At 40.1% G+C, this 25,665-nt stretch overlaps 1 protein-coding gene across 3 annotated transcripts in view; it reads right to left on the bottom strand.

Moving 5' to 3' along the window:
* The window catches only part of LOC126235981 (integrin beta-PS-like), a 251,926-nt gene that overhangs the window by 207,183 nt on the left and 19,078 nt on the right, over positions 1-25,665 (bottom strand). For all 3 annotated transcript variants that reach the window (XM_049944961.1, XM_049944960.1, XM_049944963.1), the window contains exons 2-3: positions 23,837-24,032; positions 14,258-14,486 (exon numbers count right to left, since the gene is read on the bottom strand). In XM_049944961.1, coding sequence (XP_049800918.1) covers positions 14,258-14,486; positions 23,837-24,032 — 425 coding nt within the window. The remainder of the gene's footprint in view (positions 1-14,257; positions 14,487-23,836; positions 24,033-25,665) is intronic.

Raw genomic sequence — 25,665 nt, 5'->3', positions numbered from 1 at the left:
CAAAGGAAGCAGATACTTGAGTAGTAGAGTACTTGTGGAGTGCACATGGGTGCTTTTTGGGCCAGGCAGTAAGTTGAGGTACTCTGATGAACACTCACAAAATGAAACGCAGATAGCAAAATGAGACTGTATGCAGAGTAAGGACACTTTGACTGTTAAAATTTGATCTGTAAATTGTCAAAGAATTTGTAACAAATTCCCCAAATTTACTGCACCCCAGGAAATTTCTTGCACTCAAAGTCTTGGAACTGAGAACCAATCAAAATCCAAAGTAGAAAGCACTGAGATATTCAGCGATAAATGGAAAATACGTGAAAAAGACAGATTAGGCACCATAGGAGGGGGAGTTTTCATTGAAATTGACAAAAATATTGTCTCTATTGAGGTTGAATTTGTGTGTAAAGTTGCATATAACAGGTTTAGGTGAATTATTTGGATATTTTTACTGGACACCTCCCTCTGCTGTGACAGTTTTGGAGTCATTCAAAGAAAGTCTGTTGTCATTAGTGAGGAAGTACCCAGATCATGCAATTTATTGGAGGCAGCTTTAACTTACTAAGTACAGAATGGGATGTATATGTATTCACTGCAATGGGTACAGACAAACAGTTTTGCAAAGTAGTTCTGAACTGCTTTCTGGAAATTGTCTTGAGTAACTAGTTCGACAGACCACACACAATGGAAATATTTTAGACCTTGTAGCTATGAGGGTTGGAACTTAAATAGTGGCAACTATTTATTCACAACCAATACAAAATAGTTACATGTTTGCACCTGTTACTGTAATTCAAAGTAGTCACCAGTGTCATATAGAACCCATTGCCAGCAATGTGGAAGGTGTAGTATACTGTTAGCAGAGCCTGTTCAGTTGATAGTGTGAATGGGGTGGTCTACTGCCTATCGAATCTCTGTAACAGACACAAGGACTTAGGTCCAGGAAATATGGTGGATGGTAGAGTACTCCCCAGTTCCAGCAACCAAACAGAGCAGTCACAGCTTGCGCTGTATGCGGCCGAGCATTGTCATGTAAAATGACGGGTGAGTTATGCAGAAAGTGTTGCCGCTTCTTTTGCAAAGCTGGTCGCAAGTGATGGTGACTTCGATTTGATTCTGAAGATGAAGGAACCATTTCGTGGCATTCGCTTCAGAACTGTTCCAGAGATTCGACAGGCAGTACACCGCTCCATTCACATCATCAACAGAACAGGCTATGCTAGTGGTATACTACGCCTTCCACATTGCTGGCAACAGGTTCTACACAACGCTGGTGACTACTTTGAAGGACAGTAAAAGGTGCATACATGTAACTCTTTTGTATTGGTTGTGAATAAATAGTTACCACTATTTAAGTTCCAAACCTTGTACAAACAGGCCTGAACTTACTGACAGCATCAGTGGAGGTATTGGTGGCCATGATGTCATCATAATGACTATGGTTACTAAAGTTAATAACTCAATCAAGAAAGCTAGGCAAGTATTTCTGCTAGGAAGACCAGGTAAGCAGATGCTAGCATTCTATTTACACAATGAATAGACTTCATTTAGTTCCAGTATGATGTACATAGAGGAATTATGGGAAAAGTTTTAAAAGGGTTGTAAATCATGCTCTGGAGAAGTATGTATGGAGTAAGTGGGTTAAGGACGGGAAAGACCAACCATCGTTTAACTACAAAATTCAAAAAATGCTGAGGAAGCAAAGGCTGTTGCACTCTCAGTTCAAAAGAGAATGCACAAATAAAGACAGACAAAAGTTGGTAGAAATTCCAAACCATATGTTCTTTGTAGTTTGGGGTGTCTTGTAAGGCCCACAATTAACAAAACTGTAACCATCAAATTAACTGTTGGGTGATTAAAGTCTTCTCCAGTGACTGAAGTACAAATGGGGAATTTATGCACAGTTGAACTGAGAATTTCTCTACAGTTTTTGGTGACATCAGGGGGTGAGTTTGGTCTTGATGGAAGAATGCAATTACATTTTTATGCTCACCCCTGATACTAAGCCTTACCCTAACAATCCCACATGTAGCTTCAATTTGTACCTCAGTAAATTTGAGTTTCTTGTCTTCTGTAACAAATACACTACCTCGATTTCTCATTAGTCCATTCTTTCCATATATGCTTAAATTTCTTCCAAAATCTCACTGCTATCAACTTCAAGTTCAGACCAGCTTTCTGTATTATGTGAGCTTAACTATATTTTAGGAGTGCTTCAGATTCTGGCACTTTGTTGCAAATACTTCATTTGTTAACACTTGACTTTTAATTCTCTTGCCTGTGGATGGGGAGGGGGCTTTTCTTTGGATCTTATCATAATTACAAAAGTACACATTTTTAGAATTACTAAAATGTTTAACTATTAACATATGAAATTCCTTTTGTCTAGTTTCACTATTTGAGGTAAATTCACTGAGTATGGAAAGAACTATCTAAAAGGGATGGTTTAACCATTAATTTAAATTTGTCACTCATTCACATCTCATGCTTTGTAAATTCCTTCATGAAGGAGAACTTGCAAGAACCTTCAGGTATGTGGAATGACTGAAAATATAAACTAATAGGCCAAAGCAAACACTGCACACTACTTCTGTAACATGTACTAGTAACAAATTAAAAGTAGTACCAATCTAATCATATTGAGAATTATGGAAATTACTTACAAATTTCTTCCTATATATTTAAGCATGTTAGGAGTAAAACATCCACACTGAAGAAACCAATGCTCATCTTCTTATAATGCTCAGTTTCTATTATTATCTGTTACTTCAAACAAAACATTTACATAACTTAACAGAGACCACTGTTGGCTGTCTAAACACTGAAAAATTCAAGGCCTGTTTCATATCTATATCTGCATATACAGCTATTTACTGCAAAACACTGTGAAGTGCATGGCAGAGTGTATGCCCCATTGTACCAGTTAATAGGGTTTCTTTCTGTTCCATTAACATATGATATGTGATTTTTCAATGTCTCTATGCACAGTGCAGTTATTCTAATCTTGTCCTCATGATTCGTATATGAGCAATACATAGGGGGTTCTAGTATATTCCTAGAACCATCACTTAAAGCTGGTTCTTTAAACATTGTTAGTAGACTTTCTCGGGGTAGTTTCTATCTTCAAGAGTCTGCCAGTTCAGTTTCTTCAGCATCACTGTGACACTCTCCCATGCATCAAAAAAACCTGTGACCATTCATGCTCCCCTTCTCTGTATACGATCAATATCCCCTGTTCGTCCTATTTGGTATGGGTACCACACACTTGAGCAATATTCTAGACTAGGTCACACAATTTATTTGTAAGCAATCTCCTTCGTGGACTGATTGTGTTTCCCCAGTACTCTACCAACAAACCAAATTCTAGAACTTGCTTTAACCATGACTGACAGTATTATAAAAATTACATAAGGGTGGGCAGTCTATAGTGAGGTTATTTTTATTTTTAGTAACATGGTTGTGAATTGAACACGTCATCCTAAATTCACTCTTCTTATTAATCACAGATAGTGAGTGTTTCAAAAATTCAAATGGTTCTAATGGTTCTGAGCACTATGGGACTTAACATCTGAGGTCATCCCGTCACCTAGAACTTAGAACTACTTAAACCTAACTAACCTAAGGACATCACAAACATCCAGGGAAGTAGAAATGTGAACACACATAATGTGCACATCTGGGCATCAGCAAATCCCCATGAGATGGTACATCTGCAACGAGAATCCTGAAAATTGAATGTTTTTTGCGCCAAGTCCTGGTGAAAACTTTTCAGGCCTTTTTTTTTTCAGCGAAGCGACTATAACTGTTGTTTCAACAATGTAGGAAAAAGACACACTACATGCAGTTCAGAACTTGTAAGGGGTGTCCCAAGAGTATATGTCTAACATACGATGACAAGAAGATAGAAGAAGTGGACAGTGTTAAATTCTTGGGATTACAGCTTGATAATAAATTCAACTGGGAGGAGCACACCACAGAACTGCTGAAGCGTCTTAACAAATCTCTGTTTGCAATGCGAATTTTGTCAGACATAGGGGATATAAAAATGAAAAAGCTGGCATACTATGCTTACTTTCATTCCATAATGTCATATGGGATTATTTTTTGGGGTAATTCATCAAGCCAAGCTAAAGTTTTCCGGGCACAAAAACGTGCAGTGAGAGTTATATGTGGTGTGAACTCAAGAACATCCTGCAGAAGCCTGTTTAGGGAACTAGGGATACTAACTACTGCTTCCCAATATATTTATTCCTTAATGAAATTTGTCATTAAAAATATATCACTTTTTCAAACCAACAGCTCAATTCATGGAATCAATACTAGAAATAAGAATAATCTTCACAAGGATTTAAAGTCACTTAGTCTTGTACAAAAAGGTGTGCATTATTCAGGAACACACATTTTCAATAACTTGCCAGCAGCCATAAAAATCTTAACAACCAATGAAATTCAGTTTAAGAGAAGCCTAAAGGATTTATTGGTGGCCAACTCCTTCTACTCCATTGATGAATTTCTTAGTAAAACCAACTGATTTGTATATAAGTACAACATAACTTCTGCACAATTTCAGTGCAGTAATGTGTTCATTGAAAATTTGTGTGTGTGTGTGTGTGTGTGTGTGTGTGTTAGTATAATCTAACTTCTGCACCATTTCAGTGCAGTAATGTGTTCATTGTAAATAAGTATTACAGTAGTTGTATTACCTTATAAATAAATAAACTTTTTTATTTTAAATTCAGTGCATTAGTATTTGTAAAATTACTCTTAGTGTTCATTAAAAAATGACGATCATTCCACTTGGGACCTGTGGAATGGTACATTAGCTTATTTGTTTTAATTGTAAATATTTGTCATGTATTGTTGTTTTTCTGACATGTTCCACATCCTGGAGGACCTCCTCACTACGGATCAATCGGAATGAAAGTAAATCTAATCTAATCTAATCTACTTCCCATATAGAAGGCACATCAAGTAGTAGGCAATCGTAATTAAAGGACCCTCACGTAAAGCTTTCATCCATAGCCTTCATCAGTAAAAGAGAGAGACAAACACCATTCACACACAACAAGCAAGCACACCTCATGAACACATGACTGCCAACTCCAGCATCTTGGGCTGAAATGCAACATCACATGGGATACAAGAAGCAATCTGGAGGGGGCAGGGAAGGGAAGGCATAGTAATTTATGGGTGGTGAGAGAGATGAATACTGTTTGGTGGAGTATGCAGAGACCAAACTGTGAACAGGCACAGCATCAGGAGGTTGTGGAGCAAGGAGATGGAGTAAAAAAAGAGCAAAAAAGGAGACGAGCAAGGAAAGATGGGTGGATGTGTTCGCAGGGGGCTGCAAATCAATAGGATTGGAGATGAGAATTGGGAGGGGATGAAACTTTTCACCAGGATGTGCCACAAAAAAATATTCAATTTAGGGGAGCTGAGAAAGAGGAGGAGATGATTCTCATCTCCCACCCAGTTTATTTGCGGCCCTCTGCCAATGCATCCACACATCTTTCCCTGCTCCTCTCCTCTTTTGCTCCTTTTTTTCCTCACCTCCCTGCCCCATGACCTCCTGATGCTGCGACTGTTGGCAGTCTACTCCCTGCACACTCTACCAGACAGTGATCGTCTTTCTCCGCACCTGTGCACTACTACCCCTTCAGCTTCTCCATCCCCTCCAGATATTTGCTTGCATCCCACATGATGCTGCATTCTGGCCCGAGATGCTGGAGTTGGTGGTCATGTTTGCATGAGGGGTGTGTGTGTGTGGGGGGGGGGGGGGGGCTGTCGCTCTTTTACTGATGAAGGCTGTGGCTGAAAGCTTTATGCAAGTGTCTTTCAATTGTGCCTGTCTGCAACTTAATGTGTATTCTTTACAGTAAGTAGCAATCTGTCTTTCCTTACACTGTTGATTTTCTTACCTGGAGTTTCCACTGCTCGATTTTTGTTATTTATGTTTCTTATCTTGATGCTCTTTCCTCAAGGAAAGGCATCAAGGGATTACAAATTTAACATTGGAGGGCAGCGTGGAGGGTAAAAATCGTAGAGGGAGACCAAGAGATGAATACACTAAACAGATTCAGAAGGATGTAGGTCGCAGTAGGTAATGAGAGATGAAGAAGCTTGCACAGGATAGAGTAGCATGGAGAGTTGCATCAAACCAGTTTCTGGACTGAAGACCACAACAACATAGAAGTAAATTTTTGTGTGCCCCAAGGAAGTGTGTTGGGATCCCACCTGTTTATGTTGTGTATTAATGACTTCACAGACAATATTAATAGTAACCCCAGACTTTTTGCAGATGATTCAGTTATCTATTACAAAGTACTGTCTGAAAGAAGCTACATAGATATTCAGACGGACCTGATCAATATTTTAAAGTGTTGCAAATTTTGGTGACTTACTTTAAATGTTCAGAAGTGTAAAATTGCGCACTTCACAAAATGAAAAAATGTAGTAACCTATGCTATATCAATGTGTCACAGTTAGAATTGGCCAACTCACATAAATACCTGGGTGTAACACTTTGAAGGGATATAAAATGGAAGATCACATAGCCTCAGTTGTGGGTAAAGCAGGTGGTAGACTTCTGTGTGTGCAGTAATTATTCTAATCTTATCCTCAAGATCCCTAAGTGAGTGATACATAGGGGGTTTTAGTATATTTCTAGAGTAATCATTTAACGGAGGCTCTTGAAACTTTGTTAATAGGCTTTCTCAGGATAATTTACATCTATCTTCAGGAGTCTTCCACTTCAGTGCCTTCAGTATCTCTGTGACACACTCCCATGCCTTAAACAACCCTTGACCATTCATGCTACCCTTCTCTGTATATGTTCAATATCCCCTGTTCTTCATATCTGGTATGGGTCCCACACATTTGAACAATATTCTAGAAATGGTAACACAAGCAATTTGTAAGCAGTCTCCTTTGTAGATTGATTGCACTTCCTCAGTATTCTACCAATAAATCAAAGTCTACCACCTGCTTTGGCCACAACTGAAACTATGTGATCATTCCATTTCATATACCTACAAAGTGTTACACCCAGGTATTTGTACGAGTTGGACAATTCCAACAGTGGCTCGTTGAAATTATAGTCACAGGATATACGTTTTTTGTTTTGTGAAGTGCACTATTTTGCATTTCTGAACATTTAAAACAAATTGTCAATCTCTATACCACTTTGAAATCTTATTGTGATCTAATTGAATACTTTTGCAGCTTCTTTTAGATAGTTCTGTAATACAGATAACTGCATCATCTGGAAAAAGCCTGATTTTACTGTTAATCAGTCTACAAAGGTGATTGCTTAAAAAAAACTCATATAACTCATTCTATAATATTGTTCAAGTGTGTGGGTCCTATACCAGATAGGACTTACAGGGGATATTGAATGTATACATAGAATGGCACCACAAATGGTCACACATTTGTCTGACCCAAGGAAGAGTGTCACAGAGATACTGAAGAAACTGAGTTGGCAGATAGACATAAACTATCCAAAGAAAGCCTACTGGCAAAGTTTCAAGAACTGGCTTTAAATGATGACTCTACAAATTATTCTTGGGACCGAGAGCTGGCTGAAAACTGAAGCAGGAAACTCTGAGATATTTAGTGAGTCATACAACATTTATTGCAAACACAGAGTAGATGCCACAGAATAGTGAGTGTTTGTTGCAGTTGACACAAATACTGTCTCTACTGAGGTCAAAGATGAGTGTGACAGTGAAGTTATTTGTTGTGAACAACAGGTATAGTTTAAAACAAGTTAGTTTTTGGATGTTTTCATTAGCCATCCAAATCCATTGTGACAGCTCTAGAGTCATTCGAAGATAGTCTATGGTCAGTAGTGAGTAAATACCCAAATAATGCAGTACAGTTAGAGGCAACTTTAACCTACTGAGTACAGAGTAGGACATCCACGGATTCATTGTGGAGGCTATTGACAGACAGTCTTGCAAAGTACTTGTGAACACGTTTCTGAAAATTGTCTTGAGCAGCTAGTATGGCAGACCACAAGCAATGGAAATATCTAAGATTTAGTAGCTACAAACAGGCCAGAACTTATTGACAGCTTCAGTACAGAGATGTGGATTAGTGATCATGATGTCATTTTAGCAACCATGGTTGTGAAAGTTAATAAGTCATTCAAGAAAGCTGGGAGGGTGTTTCTGCTAGAAAGAGCAGGTAAGCAGTTGTTAGTGTCTCACCTAGACAGTGAATTGACATCACTTAGTTCCAATAAGATAGATGCAGAGGAATTATGAGCAAAGTTTAAATAGATCATAAAGTGTGGTGTGAAGATGTATGTGCCTAAAGGACTGAAAAGACCCCTCATGGTTTAACAATGAAATTCAGAAAATGATGAGGAAACAAAGGTTGTTGCACTTTCAGTTCAAAAGAGAACACACAAAGGAGGACAGGCAATTGTTAGTAGAGATACATCTGTCTGTGAAAAGATCTATAAGTGAAGCATACAGCATCTAACACCATCATGCCTTAGCAATAGATCTGTCCAAGAACCCAAAATAATTTCGGTCCCATGTAAAATCACTAAGTTGGTCTAAGGCTTCAATTCAGTAACCTGTTGACCAATATGGTGTAGCAGTAGGAGATAGCAAAACAAAAGCCAGAGTTTTAAATTTCACCTTAAAAAAATCATTCATGAAGTAAAATTGTACAAACATACCATTGTTTGACCACTGAACAGACTCACATATGGATGACATAGTAATAAGCATCACAGGCATAGAGAAACAAGTTGAAAACAAATAAGTCATCAGGTCTGGATGGAATCCCAATTTGGTTTTATAAAGATTACTCTACAGCACTGGCTCTTTACTTAACTTTCATTTATCATGAATCTCTCACCCAGTACAATGTCCCAAGTGACTGGAAAGAAATGCACTACTGTGTATAAGAAGGCTAAATGAATGGACCTGCAAAATTACAGACCAATATCCATAAAATCGGTTATGTACAGCATTCTTGAACATATTCTCAGTTCGAATATAATAAATTTCCATGAGGTCAAGAAAGCATATGCCCACAAATCAGATTTGTTTTAGAAAGTGATATTAGTGTGAAACTCAGCTTGCCTTTTCCTCACATGATATACTGCGAATATGAATGAAACAATAGGTATATTCCACATTTATGGATTTCTGGAAAGCATTTGACATGGTGTGACACTGCAGGCTGTTGATGAAGGTACGAGCATATGGAATAGGTTCCCAGATATGTGAGTAGCTTGAAGGTTTCTTAAGTAATAGAACCCAGTATGTTGTCCTTGTAGGTAAGCATTCATCAGAGACCAAGATGTCAACAGGAATGCTCCAGGGGAGTGTGATAGGACTGTCATTATTTTCTATACACATAAATGATCTTGTGGACAAGGTATGCAGCAATCAGCAGTTGTTTACCAATGATGTTGAGGTGTATGGGAAGATGTCGAAGTTGAGTGACTGTAGGAGGATACAAGATGACTTAGACAAAATTTGTAGTTGGTGTGATGAATGGGAGCTAGCTCTAAATATATAAAAACATAAGTTAATGAAGACGAGTAGGAGAAACATATGCATAAAGTTTGGACACAGCATTAGTAGTGTCCCGCTTGACACAGTCACAGCATTTAAATATCTGGGCATAATGCTGCAAAGTAATATGAAATAGAATGAGCATGTGAGGATTGTGGTAGGGAAGTTGAATGGTCGACTTTGATTTATTGAGAGAATTTTGGGAAAGTGTGGTTAATCTGAAAAGGAAACTGTATATAGGACACTAGTGTGATCTATTCTTGTGTACTGCTTGTGTGTTTGGGATCCATACCAGGACAGATTAAAGGAAGGCATCAAAGTAATTCAGAAGCAGACTGCTATATTAGTTACCAGTAAGTTTAAACAACATGCACGTGTTATGGAATGCTTCGGGAACTCAAATGGGAGACCCTTGAGGGAAAGTAACGTTCTTTTCAAGAAATGCTATTCAGAAAATTTAGAGAACTGGCATTAGCTAACTACAGAACAATTCTACTGTCATCAACATGCTTTTTGTGTATGGACTATGAAGATGAGAGAAATTAAGGCTCATAAGGAGGCATAAAGACAGTCTTTTTCCTTTGCTCTATTTGCGAATGTTACAGGAAAGGAAATCATCAGTATTGGTACTGGGTACCCTCCACCACACACAGTATGGTAGCTTGCAGAGTCTGTATGTAGATGTAGAATACATGGGGATTGTGAGGACAAGTTTAGAATAATTACAGCATGCACAGAGGCATTTAAACAATCACTCTTCTCTTGCTCCATATGCGACTGGAATGGAAAGAAAACCTAATAACTGGTGCAATGGAATATTTTCTTTGCCATGCACTTACAGTGGTTTTCAGAGTATAGATGTCAATATAGTTGTAGCAGTGACAAGAAAATGTAATATAACCAACTACAAAATCTTCTGGTAACTTGTAGCACCAAAATAAATAGGAGAAAACATTTTTAGACTGAGTGGTCCATCAGAAACAACTAGTATTAATGATAATATGTCATCTACAAATAAATGTTCCAATGTGTTTAAATACTACATCACAATGTTCAGTCTCTGCAAAATAAGTACAATTTGAATTAGTGAATTGTGAACTAAATATGTGTAACCAAACACTGCATAAACAAAAACAGATTATGTGAACTGTGATTTCTGGATATAAACTCACCAATTCTTATTGTAGAAGCAAAAATAAGTAGGGCTGGAAAAGCTACTTTTGTGGAAGAATACTTGGAATTTACAGCAATAGAAAACATCAAATCTTAGCTAGGGCCAAAGATTTTGAACTGTTTATAGTTGATTTGGTAGATTTTAATGTTTGGAGACTTGAAAATATTCACTGCATATTTTAAAAGGCTGCTTAATAATATGTAATGAGATATTAACTGGTTATCTGTAGAGATTTAAATGCAGACATCAGCAGTTAACTCTCCATTTAGAATAACAGCTGAAAGTAAATCTGCAGTTGACAAAATATTTAGAAGATTGTGTGACCTCAATACAACAGTAACAAAATAAATATGAGTTACAATGGCCACAAAGCTCAGCCTGTGTCCATTACTAAAAACGTTGACAAAAAGTGGAGGCCAACAACTAAAATAACTGAACAGAAAGAGTGTAGTGACGACAAACCCAGAGAATTAAATTTTCAGCAATCAATGGAAATGTAGGAGGATGTCTTCAAAAAAAATGAAGTAAATAGCATATGAGACAGCTTCTACAATGTCTAGCAGCATTATTTTCATATAGTGTTTCCAACAGAATACAAGAGTAATATAGACAAAAATAAATGTTGGATAGCAAAAGTCATTATAACTTCCAGTAGACAGAAAGCAATACTCCAATCATTCATTAAAATACAATAATGCTATATCACAATTTAGACATTTTGGGAAAAAATGCAACCAAATAATCAGCAACTTAAAAGTCATCATAATAATACCTACATTTCACGCTCAAAAAATAAGACAACAGCTGTCTGGTAGATAATCAGATCACAAATTGACAAATACTAATCTTTGTCAAACAATACTTCTCTGCTAATGAAACATAACAGATTCTCAGATCCAAGACAGCTTAGTTATTTTGTTGTATTATGTGTTCATGAGGATTCAGTCAAGTTAACCCAACATATTATAAAAATTAATTTAATTATATTTGTATTACAATATCAAAAGAGTATATACTTCAGTCTATAATTGAAATATATTTATTTTGCTGACTGGCTACTGGTTTTGGCACACGTATCATCTTCAGGCCATCCTCTGGTATGTAATTGTCACACTGGCTTCCCAAGTAGGTGTGTCAAATTCCCTGTAAAGAGTGTAATAGTTTTTACATTGGACAAACAGGACACTACTTTCTGACAAGGTTCAAGGAGCATTCTATAGAGACAACTAAGGAAAAATCTACTTTTGGTAAACATCTCATCCAAAATAAGCATGTAATACAAGACATATGGAATAATCTTGAAATTTTGCATATTGCTCTAAAGGCCCACTATGAACATCTTGGAGGAAGTGGAAATTTACAGTCACATCAAGAGAAGAGCAGATAAGGTACTCAATGATAAAAATGAGCTGAGGGAAAAGCAATTCTAGAAATTTTCACAAAATGGATACAAGAATGCCACATCGTGTTACTTACTGGATACACCTTCAATACACAATTTACTTACTGACTTTGTTACTAATCTCAATATATCACTCCTCTTTTTTGTCTCCCCTTGTCTGCTTCTCTTCTCCCCCCTTCCTATGATATAACCTATACAATATGGCTGTGTGCAAAATTATGGTAGTTAATTTAATATATCCTACTGTTTACTAATATGAATATAACAGAGGGAATCATTCCACGTGGAAAAAATATATCTAAAAAGAAAGATGATGAGACTTACCAAACAAAAGCGCTGGCAGGTCGATAGACACACAAACAAAATATACACACAAAATTCAAGCTTTCGCAACAAACTGTTGCCTCATCAGGAAAGAGGGAAGGAGAGGGAAAGACGAAAGGATGTGGGTTTTAAGGGAGAGGGTAAGGAGTCATTCCAATCCCGGGAGCGGAAAGACTTACCTTAGGGGGAAAAAAGGACAGGTATACACTCGCACACACACACATATCCATCCACACATACAGACACAAGCAGACATCAATGCTTGTGCTGTATGTGTGGATGGATATGTGTGCGTGTGCGAGTGTATACCTGTCCTTTTTTCCCCCTAAGGTAAGTCTTTCCGCTCCCGGGATTGGAATGACTCCTTACCCTCTCCCTTAAAACCCACATCCTTTCGTCTTTCCCTCTCCTTCCCTCTTTCCTGATGAGGCAACAGTTTGTTGCGAAAGCTTGAATTTTGTGTGTATATTTTGTTTGTGTGTCTATCGACCTGCCAGCGCTTTTGTTTGGTAAGTCTCATCATCTTTCTTTTTAGATATATTTTTTCTACTGTTTACTAAGTTTTAAATGGTTGATATATAATTGATTTTAAGATGATAGGGACCCTAGCACCATGATATGTAAATGCACTTGACTTATTTTTTTTTTAATTTGTGGATGCACAAAGTAACTATGGAGTCCAAATTGTCTCATCACTTATAATGGAAAATCCAGGATGGAGTGTAACATTATTATGAAAAGGATAGTTGCTACTCACCATATGGTGTAGATGCTGAGTTCAGATAGGCACAATGAAAAGACTATCACAAAGAGCTACCAGAAGCTACGGTCACATGTGTGTGTGTGTGTGTGTGTGTGTGTGTGTGTGTGTGTGGGTGGGTGGGTGGGTGGGTGGGTGGGTGGAGCTACCAGAAGCTACAGCCACGTGTGTGTGTGTGTGTGTGTGTGTGGGTGTGTGTGTGTGTGTGTGTGGGTGGGTGGGTGTGTGGGCACATGCGCGCGTGTGCATGTGTCTGTCATCTGTTGTTGACAAAGGCCTTGTTGGCCAAAAGCTTATTTTGTGACAGTCTTTTTTGTTGTGCCTATCTGCGACTCAGAATCTCCGCTGTATGGTAATTAGCAACTACCCTTTCCATAATATTGTCTCATCACTTACAGACATACAGCATCATTGGGTTCAGAATATAATAATTGGATTACAGTGCCACGCAGTATGATAACGTACACATGACAGCAAGTTTATTTGTTGTCCTTTGCGGTCACCTAATATTAAAGCCTATGAATGCAGCCTTTCACAATTGCACATTACCTATGTGGGGTGATTACCACGGCCATGGTTGGTCGATGAGCTGTGACACCACGTGGAGAAGGTATGATATAACCTCAATGAGAGCCCCAGCATACAATTTACACTGCTCGGAATACTATTAACTGTAAAATGATATTTGACATAGCTACTTGGGAAGCCAGTGTGACAATTGCATGGCAAAGGATGTCCTGAAGACGGTACTGTCTGTCGAAACCAGTAGCCATTCAGCAAAATAAACAAATTGTGACTCTAGAATAAAACATATACTTTTGCAGTAAAGCATTGGTTGATTTTCCATGAACAATCTATTGGAAATATGTATTACAATACAAATGTACCCAACATATCACCTCAAATATGCTCTCAATACCACCTTCTTCACTTATTGCACACATTTATAAAAAAATAAAAAATACTGATAAACAATTAAATGAATACTACTCAAAGAATAAGAGGTCATAAAATGAATTCAAATATGTACAGGTATTACATTCACGTTTGAGTCTTTCGAGCCATACCTTGATTCAACAGTGCTTGTAAATGGTAATTCCACTTTGTCTACAAAACTACCAAAGCCCATTCGGAAGTTTTCAGTGATACTTTGCATAGTTGCTGCCAGAGCACCTCCTAATTCAGACAGCCGCTTCTTATGATTATACATAGACATGGAGAGATCCATAACATAATACAGATCAACTGGATAATCTTCCACAACACCATAATGAAATTCAACTGTATGTGTCTCACCTAAAGAAAGGTACAAACAATCAGAAATCACAGTACTTCATTTGAAAAATTAAATCCTTAATAGCTGCAGTACTAATTCATGTAATGAAGGCAAAATTATGCAGTGAGAGCATAAAAATTACAACTCGTAACAAATTTGTTACAGCTAAGTTTCTAGAAAGATATACATAATTTATGAAAATTGCAGAATTCGCAGTTCTTTATTGTTATAACAGACATTGTTACATGTAATGATGAACAGAAATTATGAAGAAACCAGCAGAAGAGCAAATCACAAATAAGTATTTTTAAAATCAGCAAATAAAATAATGAAAGTTTTAACAATGTAGGTTTAGACTGATTATACTTGCCATAAAGAAGACATGTCAAGCTGCAGTCAGGCACAATTAAAATACATTCGCATAAAAACTTTCAGCCACAGCCTTCATAAGTAAAAGACACACACACACACACACACACACACACACACACACACACACACACACATGACTGTCGACTCCAGCATTTCGGGTTGGCCCAAGGTCCAAGAGTTGGTAGCTGTGTCTGCGTGAGGTGCACTTGCTTGTGGCACATTTGTTTTTTCCCCCTTCCTCCCTCATGCCCAGACAGCATGGTATGGCAGTGGTGGAAACATGCCAGTCAGGCTGAGTGTGATGGTCCTCAAGCCATGGCACAGCCTTCGAACCGAATTGTTGGTCAGCCCTGCTTTACCACAAAGAGCCCTGCTCATTACTGTCAATGCGACCTGCCTCTACACTAACATCTCAAAAGTCTATGTCCTTGCCGCTATTGAACATTACCTTTCCCAATGCCTGACTGACTCCAAGCTTACAATCTCCTACCCTATCCGCATTCCTCCAGAACCTCAGCACCATCTCCTTCATTCACTTCACCTGGCCTTCCTCAACCCAACAGCCATCTTCCTTGAATTTGGCCTCCACCTCAAGGATGGCTATATAAGTAACTCCATTCATATCAAACCTACTAACCACTAACAATGCCTGCAATCTGATAGCTGCCACCCATTTGACACCAAGAAGTCCTTTCCATATAGCCTAGACAACTATGGTTGTTAAATCTGTAGTGATGAGCAGTTTCACTCCGAATATGCTAAGGTTCTCACTGAAACCTCCACAGACCACCTACCCTCCCAAACTTGTAGAGAAACATATTTCCCATGCCTAATCTCTCCAGCCATCTACCACCTCTCATATAGCCCCTGTTCGGTCACAAAGGTGTGCTCCTCTCATGACTCAGTACCAGCCAGGACTGGAGCAACTGAATCATACCCTTTGCCCGGGTTTCAAGTACCTCTTGTCATGCCCTGAAATGAGACATATCCTCCCTACAATCAATCCCACACCTCCCTCAGTGGTATTCTGCCACCCACCAAACCTATGCAATGTTCTTGTCCATCCCTACTCACCCCTGCTCTCAAATCCTTGCCTCACAGCTAATATCTCTGCAACAGACTTAGATGCAGAACTTTTCTCATACATCCTCCCACTATGCCTATGCAAGTCCTGTCACAGGCATCTCCTCCCATAAAACACAGAGCTACCTCTGAAAGCAGCCATGTGATCTACAAACAAAGCTGCAACCACTATGCTGCTTTCTACACAGGCATGACAACTACAACTAACAAGCTGAAACTTCCTGGCAGATTAAAACAGTGTGTCGGACCGAGACTCAAACTCGGGACCTTTGCCTTTTGCGGGCAAGTGCTCTACCAACTGAGCTACCCAAGCACGACTCACGCCCCATCCTCACAGCCTTACTTCTGCCAGTACCTCGTCTCCTACCTTCCAAACTTTTCAGAAGTTCTCCTGCAAACCTTGCAGAACTAGTACTCCTGAAAGAAAGGATATTGCGGAGACATGGCTTAGCCACAGCCTGGGGGATGTTTCTAGAATGAAATTTTCACTCTACAGCGGAGTGTGCGCTGATATGAAACTTCCTGGCAGGTTAAAACTGTAGGCCGGACCTAGACTCGAACTCAGGACCTTTGCCTGTGGGACGAGGTGTGAGTCGTGCTTGGGTAACTCAGTTGGTAGAGCACTTGCCCGCGAAAGGCAAAGGTCCCGAGTTCGAGTCTCGGTCCGGCACACAGTTTTAATCTGCCAGGAAGTTTCATATCAGCGCACACTCCGCTGCAGAGTGAAAATCTCATTCTGGAAACATCCCCCAGGCTGTGGCTAAGCCATGTCTCCGCAATATCCTTTCTTTCAGGAGTGCTAGTTCTGCAAGGTTCACAGGAGAGCTTCTGTAAAGTTTGGAAGGTAGGAGACGAGGTACTGGCAGAAGTAAAGCTGTGAGTACCGGGCGTGAGTCATGCTTCGGTAGCTCAGTTGGTAGAGCACTTGCCCACGAAAGGCAAAGGTCCCGAGTTCGAGTCTCGGTCGGGCACACAGTTTTAATCTGCCAGGAAGTTTCATATCAGCGCACACTCTGCTGTAGAGTGAAAATTTCATTCAACTAATGCTGTCTCTCCACATGAATGGCCACCACCAAAATGTGGCCATGAAACAGCTGGACCACTCCATTGTTGAACTTGCAGACCAACATGATTTGCTTCACTTTAATGACTGTTTCATAGTCTGTGCCTCATCCTCCACCTACTTGTCCTCTTCCCACCTCCCACTTCAGTCTTGTCTTGTACCCGTCAATGCTCATACTAGTCTTTTCCTCTTCTCTACTTCTCCCCCCCCCCCCCTCCACTCCATGCCTCCTCATTATCTGAACTACCCACCCCAGCACCCCAGCAGGCTGTTGCTCACGTCAGACAGTGTCACAGTTGAGGTCCAAGACTCAGAGGCAGTGGACGTGTGTGTGTGTGTGTGTGTGTGTGTGTGTGTGTGTGTGTGTGTGTGTGTGTGTGTGTGTGTTTTCTGTTTCAGAAGTATGACTTTGTCCAAAGCTTAAAATTTCAGCAATCTTTTTCATTCGACCTATCTGTGACTCAACACCTCCTCCATGTTGATAGTAGCAACCTGCCATTTCCATGCTTAATTTTCAGGGTAGAGTGTACACGATAATTGTTTTTAAATATGGTTGCCTGAAGTGCATTTTAATGAAGTGAAAGAATAACTGCTTAAAAACCTCTTGAGCCCCGTAATGAGTTTGATCTATGGGAACGGCACATAGCGTGTAGCAGTATAATCCTAGATTCTCACTTAACTCTGGGTCTTGGTACTTTGTAGGCAGGCTTTTGTAGGCTAACTGGAGTCCATCTTCTAACATTTCCCAGTTCAAGTTTTCAGCATTTCTATGATGCTCACTTATCAGTCAACATTCCTTGTTAGTCCTATTTGGTATTGGTGACAAACATTTGAACAGTATTCTCTGACTGGTTGCACAAGAATTTTGGAAATAATCTTATATGAAGACTTATTGCATTTTCCCAGTATCCTGTCAATGGACACAAAGCCTGCCATTCTCTGCTTCACATCAATAAAAATGATACAGCCAGCTATATGTGTGAGTTGACAGAAGCCATAATTTTATGTTTCTGTGCCCTTTAACCCTCCACCAGTCATACCATAGTATTTTGTATACATCTGGCTTATTTTAACTCCCACCATTTCCAGTCAGCTTCTCGGCAGCTATTTGTCACAATAGCACCCTTCTTGCCGCAGCCCCTCATCACCCCTATGTTATGGGCATACAAACAGTTCAATCAGTATGTGCCTGGCTGTTGTACAGAATGTAACACATGACTGGGGTTCGAGGTAATGCAGGTAGATAATCTTTGCACCACTTTGAAGTCTTATCAAGATCCGAGTAATACTTCATTATACATGAGAGCATCATCTGCAAAAAGTCTGAGATTACCATCAATGTTGTCTGTCAGATCATTAATAGATAACATGAATAGCAAGGGTTCCAATACCCTGCGATACTCCTAAAATTACTTCTATTCTGTTGATGACTTTACAGCTGCCGTATACGAAAATCATTCATTTATGTATGTTGCCATGTCTTGGTGATTCAGTTTAGGTATAGAAGTAATAAGTACACAGGGTTCAAGCTGTCTTAACTAACATGATAAATGAGTTTTTCGGCTTAGGTACCTTACATGTATATCTGAAGTTGCCAGACACAGAAAACTACAATCACGTGTAAAATATAGGGAAGACAACCACTCACCTATAACAGATTGATGCATGGATCACAGAAACACATAACAGGAAACAATGTTCACACTAGTTTTTGAGCACTAGGTCTTTGTCTAGCTAAAGGATACAGATTAACTCATGCATCCACACAGACACCCAAACATACACTCCCATGGCCATGGTACGACTGATTATTGATGCTCTATTACTGAAAGCAGTTGCTTGAGCTGATGAAGATAGGGTGGGGGTAGAGGAGGATGCAAGCTGGAGGTAGCAGGAAAGAGGAAGGTCTTTGCACAGATAACTCTGCAGTTGCACAACAAGACAAGAAGAGTACAGAGGGTAGAGCAGATACAGATGCAGGAATAGTGAGATGCGGAAAGGGAAGGGAAAAATGAAGGAGGGAGAAAGAGAGAAAGATGAAGCTCAAGAGGGAGAAACGGAGTAAAATGAGAAGGGAGAGGGTTGGAAAGTGAAAAGGGGGAAGAATAAATGGAGGGAGGAAGAGAGAGAGAGAGAGAAAGAGAGAGAGAGAGAGAGAGAGAGTGAGAGAGGAGAGAGAGAGAGAGCACCTGCAGAAAGGGGAGGGGGAGGGAAAGGAAGGGTGGTGGAGAAGGGTGTTGCACTATCTGCATGGAGAAGGACAGACATTGACAGAAGAGAAAAAAGGAAAAGATAAGATGAGTCAGGGGGAACAGGTCAGTGGAGGTTTAGACCAGGCAGCTGCGATAGTACTGGACATGTTGGAGACCCAATTACCAATGCGTAGTTCAGAAAAACAGTGCGGGAAGGGAGTATCCAAATGGCCTGCATATTGAAGCAGCTATTGTACTCATTATTGTCATGGTGTGCAGCATGTTCGGCAAATGAATGGGCAAGTTCACGTTTTGCCACAGTTTGGCAGTGGCCATTCATTTGAGCAGACAGTAGATTACTTGCCATCATAAGTTTGTCTGAACTACAAAATAGGAATTGTCTCTCCAATGTAACCAGCACTCCCCTGGTCTAAACCCGCACTAACCTGTTCTCACTGCCTCTCCTTAGCTTTTGCCTTCTAGCTTCTGTCTACACCACTCCTTCTCCATCCAGATTGTGCACCTCCCCCTTCTCCCCTCTGCCCCTCCCTCCTTATGTGTGTGTTCTGATGCCACTTGGTGAGTAGATTTTTTATCTATCCAATTAAATAACTAACTAATAAGTCAAAAAACAAAGATGATGTGACTTACCGAACGAAAGCGCTGGCAGGTCGATAGACACACAAACAAACACAAACACACACACAAAATTCAAGCTTTCGTAACAAACTGTTGCCTCATCAGGAAAGAGGGAAGGAGAGGGAAAGACGAGAGGATGTGGGTTTTAAGGGAGACAGTAAGGAGTCATTCCAATCCCGGGAGCGGAAAGACTTACCTTAGGGGGAAAAAAAGACGGGTATACACTCGCACACACACACACATATCCATCCACACATATACAGACACAAGCAGACATATTTAAAGACAAAGAGTTTGGGCAAAGATGTCAGTCGAGGTGGAAGTGAAGAGGCAAAGATGATGTTGAACGACAGGTGAGGTATGAGTGGCGGCAACTTTAAATTAGCGGAGATTGAGGCCTGGTGGGTAACGGGAAGAGAGGATATACTGAAGAGCAAGTTCCCATCTCTGGAGTTCGGATAGGTTGGTGTTGGTGGAAAGTATCCAGATAACCCGGACGGTGTAACACTGTGCCAAGATGTGCTGGCCGTGCACCAAGGCATGTTTAGCCACAGGGTGATCCTCATTACCAACAAACACTGCCTGCCTGTGTCCATTCATGCGAATGGACAGTTTGTTGCTGGCCATTCCCACATAGAATGCATCACAGTGTAGGCAGGTCAGTTGGTAAATCACGTGGGTGCTTTCACATGTGGCTCTGCCTTTGATCGTGTACACCTTCCGGGTTACAGGACTGGAGTAGGTGTTGGTGGGAGGGTGCATGGGACAGGTTTTACACCGGGGGCGGTTACAAGGATAGGAGCCAGAGGGTAGGGAAGGTGGTTTGGGGATTTCATAGGGATGAACTAACAGGTTACGAAGGTTAGGTGGACGGCGGAAAGACACTCTTGGTGGAGTGGGGAGGATTTCATGAAGGATGGATCTCATTTCAGGGCAGGATTTGAGGAAGTCGTATCCCTGCTGGAGAGCCACATTCAGAGTCTGGTCCAGTCCCGGAAACTATCCTGTCACAAGTGGGGCACTTTTGTGGTTCTTCTGTGGGGGATTCTGGGTTCAAGGGGATGAGGAAGTGGCTCTGGTTATTTGCTTCTGTACCAGGTCGGGTAGGTAGTTACGGGATGCGAAAGCTGTTGTCAGGTTGTTGGTGTAATGGTTCAGGGATTCCGGACTGGAGCAGATTCGTTTGCCACGAAGACCTAGGCTGTAGGGAAGGGACCGTTTGATGTGGAATGGGTGGCAGCTGTCATAATGGAGGTACTGTTGCTTGTTGGTGGGTTTGATGTGGACGGACGTGTGAAGCTGGCCATTGGACAGGTGGAGGTCAACGTCAAGGTAAGTGGCATGGGATTTGGAGTAGGACCAGGTGAATCTGATGGAACCAAAGGAATTGAGGTTGGAGAGGAAATTCTGGAGTTCTTCTTCACTGTGAGTCCAGATCATGAAGATGTCATCAATAAATCTGTACCAAACTTTGGGTTGGCAGGCCTGGGTAACCAAGAAGGCTTCCTCTAAGTGACCCATGAATAGGTTGGTGTACGAGGGGGCCATCCTTACACACAAATATTCCACACGTCCACGGCCTCGCTGCGATGGAGCATTTCCTTTCACGGCGATCACCTGCAACCCTACCTAAAACCTCTTTCCTCATCACCTTAGCCAGCTTCATCCTGACCCACAACTTCTTCACTTTTGAAGGCCAGACATACCAACAATTAAAGGGAACAGCCATGGGTACCAGGATGGCCCTCTCGTATGCCAACCTATTCATGGGTTGCTTAGAGGAAGCCTTCTTGGTTGCCCAGGCCTGCCAACCCAAAGTTTGGTACAGATTTATTGATGACATCTTCATCATCTGGACTCACAGTGAAGAAGAACTCCAGAATTTCCTCTCCAACCTCAACTCCTTTGGTTCCATCAGATTCACCTGGTCCTACTCCAAATCCCATGCCACTTTCCTTGACGTTGCCCTCCACCTGTCCAATGGCCAGCTTCACACGTCCATCCACATCAAACCCACCAACAAGCAACAGTACCTCCATTATGACAGCTGCCACCCATTCCACATCAAACGGTCCCTTCCCTACAGCCTAGGTCTTCATGGCAAACGAATCTGCTCCAGTCCGGAATCCCTGAACCATTACACCAACAACCTGACAACAGCTTTCGCATCTCGCAACTACCCTCCCGACCTGGTACAGAAGCAAATAACCAGAGCCACTTCCTCATCCCCTCGAACCCAGAATCCCCCACAGAAGAACCACAAAAGTGCCCCACTTGTGACAGGATACTTTCTGGGACTGGACCAGACTCTGAATGTGGCTCTCCAGCAGGGATACGACTTCCTCAAATCCTGCCCTGAAATGAGATCCATCCTTCATGAAATCCTCCCCACTCCACCAAGAGTGTCTTTCCGCCATCCACCTAACCTTCGTAACCTGTTAGTTCATCCCTATGAAATCCCCAAACTACCTTCCCTACCCTCTGGCTCCTATCCTTGTAACCACCCCCGGTGTAAAACCTGTCCCATGCACCCTCCCACCAACACCTACTCCAGTCCTGTAACCCGGAAGGTGTACACGATCAAAGGCAGAGCCACATGTGAAAGCACCCACGTGATTTACCAACTGACCTGCCTACACTGTGATGCATTTTATGTGGGAATGACCAGCAACAAACTGTCCATTCGCATGAATGGACACAGGCAGACAGTGTTTGTTGGTAATGAGGATCACCCTGTGGCTAAACATGCCTTGGTGCACGGCCAGCACATGTTGGCACAGTGTTACACCGTCCGGGTTATCTGGATACTTTCCACCAACACCAACCTATCCGAACTCCGGAGATGGGAACTTGCTCTTCAATATATCCTCTCTTCCCATTACCCACCAGGCCTCAATCTCCGCTAATTTAAAGTTGCCGCCACTCATACCTCACCTGTCATTCAACATCATCTTTGCCTCTTCACTTCCGCCTCGACTGACATCTTTGCCCAAACTCTTTGTCTTTAAACATGTCTGCTTGTGTCTGTATATGTGTGGATGGATATGTGTGTGTGTGTGAGTGTATACCTGTCCTTTTTTCCCCCTAAGGTTAGTCTTTCCGCTCCCGGGATTGGAATGACTCCTTACCCTCTCCCTTAAAACCCACATCCTCTCGTCTTTCCCTCTCCTTCCCTCTTTCCTGATGAGGCAACAGTTTGTTGCGGAAGCTTGAATTTTGTGTGTGTGTTTGTGTTTGTTTGTGTGTCTATCGACCTGCCAGCGCTTTCATTCGGTAAGTCACATCATCTTTGTTTTTAGATATATTTTTCCCACGTGGAATGTTTCCCTCTATTACATTGATATTAACTAATAAGTCACTACTACCTAATAAGGCTAAAGCTATTTAAGACCACAAATAAAATGTCTTGATACATAAACAAAAATGAATATTAATAAATAATAAATAAGAACATATGTAAAACAAAACTTTATTATTAATTTAATTTACAAGAAATAGGCACCCAGTATCACTTTCTACAACAATCACCAGAAAACGTGTGTCATATCACCATAGTGGATAACTTTCAGGGATGCGTAAACAATCAACTTACAAATTAAGAAAGAGAAGCAAATGTTAAAAATTGAATTAATGAATTAAAATTGTTAAAGTGGTATAAAATGTCATTTTTATTACTTGTTAGTTGGGTTAAATTTAACATATTAATTTTTTAACAGTAAACTACTATTTTATTGTCTTTTTTAAGCATTCTTCTTCATTCAGTTACATAGCTGTTAATCATCTACTTCTAGCTTGACATCTTAATGATGGTCTCATAGCTCAAGACTGATAATCTTGAACTATTGTGCATTTTTTTGTTGATTATAGTCTGAGTACATTTGATACTATCAATATTACAACTATAACTTCTACTACTACTACTACTACTACTATGAATAGTCCTACTACTGCTGCTACTGCTACTGCTACTGCTGCTTTTGCCATACTGCTACTGCTATTACTACCATAAATATGTGCATACCGATTCTCATTTTCAGTTCCACTCTCTGCGGAGTAATTTGTACTGCAGAACCATTGATTTTTCCGAGTGGTTTTTGGTGTTCAACAGGAATGGCTTGTTCATTTAATGGATTTTTTACATATTTCTGATTACACCAGTCATCTGTTGCTTCATTTAGATCTTCACAACGATAGCTTGGTAAATTTTCTGAGGTAACCTAAAAAAATCAAAACAGTGAAAGTATGTACACTCTCTCTCTCTCTCTCTCTCTCTCTCTCTCTCTCTCTCTCTGTAGAGAGTGGGAGAGGGGCGGAGGGGGAGGGGAGGGGGGTGAGTGGGTGGGTGAATACACGCAGGCACTACCATGTGGAAAAAAATTTATAACACTCATTATGTGTACTTCTTCACAAATTTAACAAAAACTGAAAACTCATAATGTTCTTAACATTTTAAACTTTTTATACTTCCTAAATTTTTGAGTGTTAAAATAAAAAAAATTCCGATTTTGCTCCACATGTCCACTGACCATCACTTTCCTAGTTGCATATCATATGAAAGCTTTCACAGAAAACTCTTTTTGTGGAAAGAGTTGCACAGTATTTCTTCAGCCATAAAAATAATAATGTCCACACAAAATTACAATTTGAAATTGTCAACATTATTCTATGAATAAGGAAATTTTGAAAAGGATAGAGCTAATTCAGATAAGTGCACAAGGTATCAACTTTCATCATGTAATAAGTGCTGAAACTAGAAATGAGAAATTAAAATCCTGGATCTCCAGCCTCCACAGCCACAGGTTCATTCAAATACAATGAAGACTAGAAAGTGTGATGATAAATCACTGCCAACTACCTGTGAAGATAAATGCATTATGCAAATAAAATTAAATTCATAGTATTTTGTTCCTTCTTTTAGAAAAACTGTTTTAAGATACTTTGCTTTTTCTCTGCACCTTCAAAAGCAAGACACTCTGATTTTGGAAGTTCAGCATCATAGCATACTTTTTTACGCAAGATGAGACATCTTGATACAGAAAGGAGAGGAAGGGAAAGATGAATTATTAATGTCACTCTATAAGTCTTTATTTCACTTTCAACTGAAAATCTCTAGAGAGTTTCTGGTTTCTCCAGGGATGTAATCTAACTTTTGAAACAAACTTTGTATTACATGTAGCAATTCTTACATTGCTGCTCTGCTTTCCTTGGACTCATCTGTAAATTCCCCTAAATTGTTAATCCCTCTCTACTCATAATCAGTAATTACACATTTAGTATAGGGAACACATCTAAAAGTGAACACTGACATTTACTCTTCAAGTAGAAATTAATTTTTATGCTAGCCTTCATGCCCATTAAATCTTTATTGAGTATAGTTATCCCTTTTCAATGGTTAAATCAGAAACTACTTTTACCATTTTTAAAGGATAAACATCAGATGGGATCATTTTACTCCTTGCAGAGAATATGGTGTGGCAATGGAATGTGATAAGTTAAAATTTGGCTTGTGGTTTCAGCTTGTCAGATTCTTTTAGGACAAAAATATGTTGCTTCTTTCTAATGAAAAGAAGATACTGCGAATTCTATCTCCTCATGGTGCCTAATCGAAGAAAGTTTGTTGGATTACTGTAAAATTGGCATTATGGGAAATATTCCAATAACATACACCTCACAGTTTTTAATTAATGTGACTTGTTCCTCATTTATTTTCACTATTAGCAATGTGACGACCAGTTTCAGCTCTCACATAAGATGTTTTTCACAGGCAACCACTTTCAGTGTCTTACTAATCAGACTAACAGTGGCAGATGCAGCACACTTTTTGTGCATTAAGCCTAACAGATGGACATT

Source organism: Schistocerca nitens, chromosome 2 (assembly GCF_023898315.1).
Source record: "Schistocerca nitens isolate TAMUIC-IGC-003100 chromosome 2, iqSchNite1.1, whole genome shotgun sequence".
NCBI lineage: Eukaryota > Metazoa > Arthropoda > Insecta > Orthoptera > Acrididae > Schistocerca > Schistocerca nitens.
This window is presented reverse-complemented; position numbering and strand designations above follow the sequence as displayed.